A 4,531-nucleotide genomic window follows, 5' to 3' on the forward strand; every position below is an offset into this window, starting at 1 on the left:
GGCCGACCCGCTCCATGACCTATGACCCGCTCCATGAGGCGTATACGTGTTCATGTCTGTGGTTGGAGGCGTGAGCTTCGGCCTCAGAAACAGCGGCTCGTTGTAATTACTAATAAACCCCGTTGGCGGGACTACATCTGCGGTGTGTTGGCGTCATTGCAATATTTATTTATGTCCTGAGTATGTATTTAACAGTGTCTTGTTAAATTATTGCACAAATAAATGTTTTGTTAAAAAAAATATTTTCTTGTAATGGTGGATCGCAACCAACTTTAAGGTGCATACCGCCACCTACTGTACACGAGTGTGACGCAACATTACATCTATTAAATTCCATTTTTTTATTTTGTATTTTGCAGATAAATAATGCTTTCCTTAATTTGTAAATATTCACTATGTTTTCTTCATTTCCCAATATTTCTTCAAGACTCCGTTTCTTTCCTGTCTTTCCAACCATTCTTCTCAATTTCTCCCTTTCAGGCTCATATATTTTACAATTCATCAATACATCTTCTACATTTTCTTCCTCTCCACATCCTTCACATTTATCATTTTCCCTCCCTATTAGACATCGTTATTTTCTTTGGGTCGCTCGGGGCTCTTATTGTTTAAATCTACTGTCGTATTTTCCGTTTTATTTTGAAGGGGCGTCTATTGGGTCACGTGGTTCTGCCGCGGTGTCAGGAGCTGCAGCAGGGGTCGGGTTGTCGGTGCTGCAGGCCGGGGGTTCTGCCGGAGTGCCGCCGAGTGAGCAGGAGACGGTCCGCGGACCCAGAGCAGGTACCGTCCGATGACTGAACTGGACCAGTGTATTTGGCTGCTTTACCTGAGAACAGCTAACAGCCGCTAACACACTGAGTTCCATTATCGGACGGGGGTCAGAACCGAACCCAGAACAGTTCTTTCCCGCCCTGATCAGAACTTTTAATCATCGGAACTGAAGAGGCTTCAAACTTTCCCTTAGGCCGCTCTGATCCAGGATAATCTGGGTTTAACACGAGGTTCGGCTCCGTTAGCTGGCTGTGTTGTTTCTGCTGTTAGTGTTGAACGAACCGAACCAGAACATCTCGGTTTAAACCCAACAACTCCAGGAACTCTCCAGTAGAACTTCGTTCAACACCTGGAGCCGGGTCAGAACCGGCAGGTTCTGTTTGGTTCGGCTTTCAGACTGTTGATATACAGCAGCTGCACTGAAGCCAAGTGACGTCACTGTTTCCTACAGGTGAGATACAGGTGAGCTGACTGACCTAAACTCCTGGGCTTGATTAGATTCACACCTGAACTGATGAGCAGTTAATTTATAACGTAGGACTGATTCAGCTAAGTAATGAACAGTTCCTTTATTACCTCAAACTGATTCACTAACAATTCCTTTGTTACAATCTGATTCAAACTGAACTGTTCTTTTATTTCACATTCAGTTCGGATTAGGAATACAGCACAGCACTTAGCAGCTGTTTCTAAATGAATATATATTATATAACATATAAATAAACTGATATTGACGTCATGTGATCTCTCAGATCATTAACTATTTAACGAGCTGAGCTCGTGATGCGTTCAGGGTTCTGCGGTAAACATTAACTCCTTCACATGAGGTCCCGTGCTGCCTTCAACTTGAGCTTAACCAGGGTGTGCTAACTTTAGTCCGGTCAGCTCTCTCTCTCCCAGCAGGTGATGTGAGGCGATGCTTGCTCGCCCACCATGCCCAGTGTCACGCTGCGGTACTTCTGCTATGGTTGCCTCGTTACCTCGGCAACCTGGTCCGTCCTCCTCTACCTCTACTTCTTCCTGGGGGCGGAGCCTAGCAGGAACCCCGCGCCGCACCGCGGTCGGCCGATCGGAGCCGGGTCTGACCACAAGGGGGCCGAGCTGTCCCCGGAGATGGGTGGGTGTCCGTGATACGTTCAGGCAGAGGGTGGGGGATGTGGCCGGGTCCTGAGAGGTTCTGGTTCTGCAGGGATGATCTTTAACGAGGCGGACCAGGAGGTCCGAGACGCTGGCTACCAGCGCCACGCCTTCAACGTCCTGATCTCCAACCGGCTGGGCTTCCACCGCCCACTGCCCGACACCCGTGACTCGCGGTAGGTTCTGGTTCTGATGTGACCCGTTTCTGACCGGTCCTGGTTCTGACCCGGTTCTGACCCGTTCCCAGGTGCCGTCAGAAGGCGTATCCAGCGGCGCTGCCTGCCGCCAGCGTAGTGATCTGCTTCTTCAACGAGGCGCCGTCCGCCTTGCTCAGAACCGTCCACAGCGTTCTGGACCGAAGCCCCGCCCACCTGCTGCATGAGGTCATCTTGGTGGACGACCACAGCGAGCTGGGTACCCGCCGCCCGGTTCCGGCCTAGCTCCGGCCCGGTTCCGACCCACTAAGTCTGCCTGTGTTCTGCTGCAGAGGAGCTGAAGGACGAACTGGACCGCTATGTGAGGACGGAGCTGCAGGGCAAGGTCCGATTGGTCCGGAACCGGCAGAGGGAGGGCCTGATCCGGGGACGCATGATCGGAGCCGCCCATGCCACAGGTAAGCTGAGTTCTTCCCCCTTTAGGTACCAACGGGTTCGTCCCACGCTAAGCCCCGCCCCTTTGCTCCAGGTGAGGTGCTGGTGTTCCTGGACAGCCACTGCGAGGTGAACGAGGCGTGGCTGCAGCCGCTGCTGGCGCCGGTGCAGGCGGACCGCCGCACCGTGGTCTGCCCCGTCATCGACATCGTCTCCGCCGACACGCTGGCGTACTTCGCCTCCCCCATCGTCCGCGGCGGCTTCAACTGGGGGCTGCACTTCAAGTGGGACCCGGTGCCGCCGGCTGATCTCAGCGGGCCCGACGGCGCCGCCGGACCCTTCAGGTAACCCGGAACACAGGTGACCTACAGGTGTCCATGACCCCTGACCTCTCCCCGTGCCCCCAGGTCTCCCACCATGGCGGGGGGATTGTTCGCCATGGACAGGAAGTACTTCTTTGAGCTGGGCCAGTATGATGGCGGCATGGACATCTGGGGAGGAGAGAACCTGGAGATCTCCTTCAGGGTGAGCGCTGAGTTTCACAGAGTATCATTGAAGGTGGTGCTGATGGCGCTGTGGTTTCAGATCTGGATGTGCGGCGGCCAGCTGCTGATCGTCCCGTGCTCCAGGGTGGGACACATCTTCAGGAAGAGGCGGCCGTACGGCTCACCTGGAGGACAGGACACCATGGCTCACAATTCCTTGCGGCTGGCGCACGTCTGGATGGACGACTTCAAGGTCCTTGTCCTCAATTCCTGTCTGTCCTCACTTCCCGTCTCTGACCTCACTTCCTATGGTCCCATCAGGAGCAGTACCTGGCACTGCGTCCTGAGCTGCGTAACCGTGGTTACGGTGACATCAGTGAGCGCGTGGCGTTGAGGAAGCGGCTGCAGTGCCGCTCGTTCCGCTGGTACCTGGACGCCGTCTACCCCGAGATGCAGGCTGTCGCCAACGGCAACAAGCAGCCACCTCCGTTTGTCAACAAAGGCCTGAGGCGGCCCAAGGTCCTGCAGCATGGCCGGGTACCTGAACGCAGCACGCGCCGTGACCTCCAACCCCCTGCAGGCTCTCACCCTCTCTCTGTCTTTCAGCTGCGCAACCTAGCAACCGGACGCTGCCTGGTGGCGCAGGGGCGGGTCAGCCAGAAGGGCGGCGCCGTCGTCCTGAGGCCGTGTAACCACGGAGACCCGGAGCAGGTGAGGGCGGCGTCTCGGTGCGATCCAACCCCAGGACCTCTCTGAGCGCACTCCTTGACCCTGTGACCTCAGCAGGACTGGTCGTACGACGAAGACGGACAGCTGATTCTGGCCGGCCTGCTGTGCCTGGACGTGTCGGAGGTCAGGACCTCTGACCCCCCGCGGCTCATGAAGTGCCACGGCTCTGGGGGTTCGCAGCAGTGGAGCCTGGGGGTGAGGTTCTGATGATGGTGATGGTAGTGGCTCTGACCCGGTTCTGACCCGGCTCTCTCTCTCCAGAAGGCCAACCGGCTCTACCAGGTCTCTGTGGGTCAGTGTCTTGCCGTTTCCCGTCCAGCTGGACCAAAGGGCTACGTTGCCATGGCGATCTGCGATGGTGCTGAGGTGCAGCAGTGGCAGCTGGAGGGCTGATGGTCCGGTGGGACCAGGTTCTGGTTCTGGTTTTTATCTGTAGTTTTTACTGAAGGAACGTTCTGATCTCTGCTGCTTTGAATCTCTAATAAAATGTTCTGAACGTCTCGCCGTCTCTGTCCTTCAGAACCGCTCCGGGTTCTGATCCAGCTGTCAGATCTACTAGAACCTGCTGGTTCTGACCGTGTATCTGGTCAGACTCATTGGGTCTGACCAGAACCCTGCTGTTCCTCTCATGGACCAGCAGAGGGCAGCAGACTCTGACTCAGTTTCCATTCTTCTTTAAAGCCTGGTTGTGGTTCTGCTCCTGAGACCCGGTTCCTATGGCAGAACCTGGTTACAGCTGAGGTTCTGATGGTTCTGTCCAGTGGAGCCGCGCTCCTTCAGAACCGCTCTGGCTCCGCCCCCTCGTTCAGCAGGTTAATG

At 55.4% G+C, this 4,531-nt stretch overlaps 1 protein-coding gene across 3 annotated transcripts; it reads left to right on the forward strand.

The window, feature by feature from the left end:
- The first annotated feature begins 663 nt into the window (after positions 1-663).
- On the forward strand, positions 664-4,212 carry galnt11 (UDP-N-acetyl-alpha-D-galactosamine:polypeptide N-acetylgalactosaminyltransferase 11 (GalNAc-T11)). 3 transcript variants are annotated; one of them, XM_016667814.1, is made up of 12 exons: positions 664-780; positions 1,672-1,888; positions 1,961-2,084; positions 2,156-2,322; positions 2,396-2,521; positions 2,593-2,842; positions 2,906-3,023; positions 3,084-3,236; positions 3,305-3,520; positions 3,590-3,694; positions 3,770-3,907; positions 3,974-4,212. In XM_016667814.1, exons 2-12 carry the CDS (start codon positions 1,705-1,707, stop codon positions 4,103-4,105), a joined length of 1,713 nt encoding a protein of 570 aa, XP_016523300.1. In that variant the 5' UTR covers positions 664-780; positions 1,672-1,704; the 3' UTR covers positions 4,106-4,212. The 3 variants fall into 3 exon arrangements, with proteins under 3 accessions (XP_016523300.1, XP_016523301.1, XP_016523299.1); XM_016667815.1 differs by lacking the exon at positions 664-780 and having other exon boundaries at positions 1,453-1,888; positions 3,977-4,212; XM_016667813.1 differs by lacking the exon at positions 664-780 and having other exon boundaries at positions 1,469-1,888.
- Positions 4,213-4,531: the final 319 nt, after the last annotated feature.

Source organism: Poecilia formosa, unplaced genomic scaffold, assembly GCF_000485575.1.
Source record: "Poecilia formosa unplaced genomic scaffold, Poecilia_formosa-5.1.2 Scaffold2495, whole genome shotgun sequence".
Lineage (NCBI taxonomy): Eukaryota > Metazoa > Chordata > Actinopteri > Cyprinodontiformes > Poeciliidae > Poecilia > Poecilia formosa.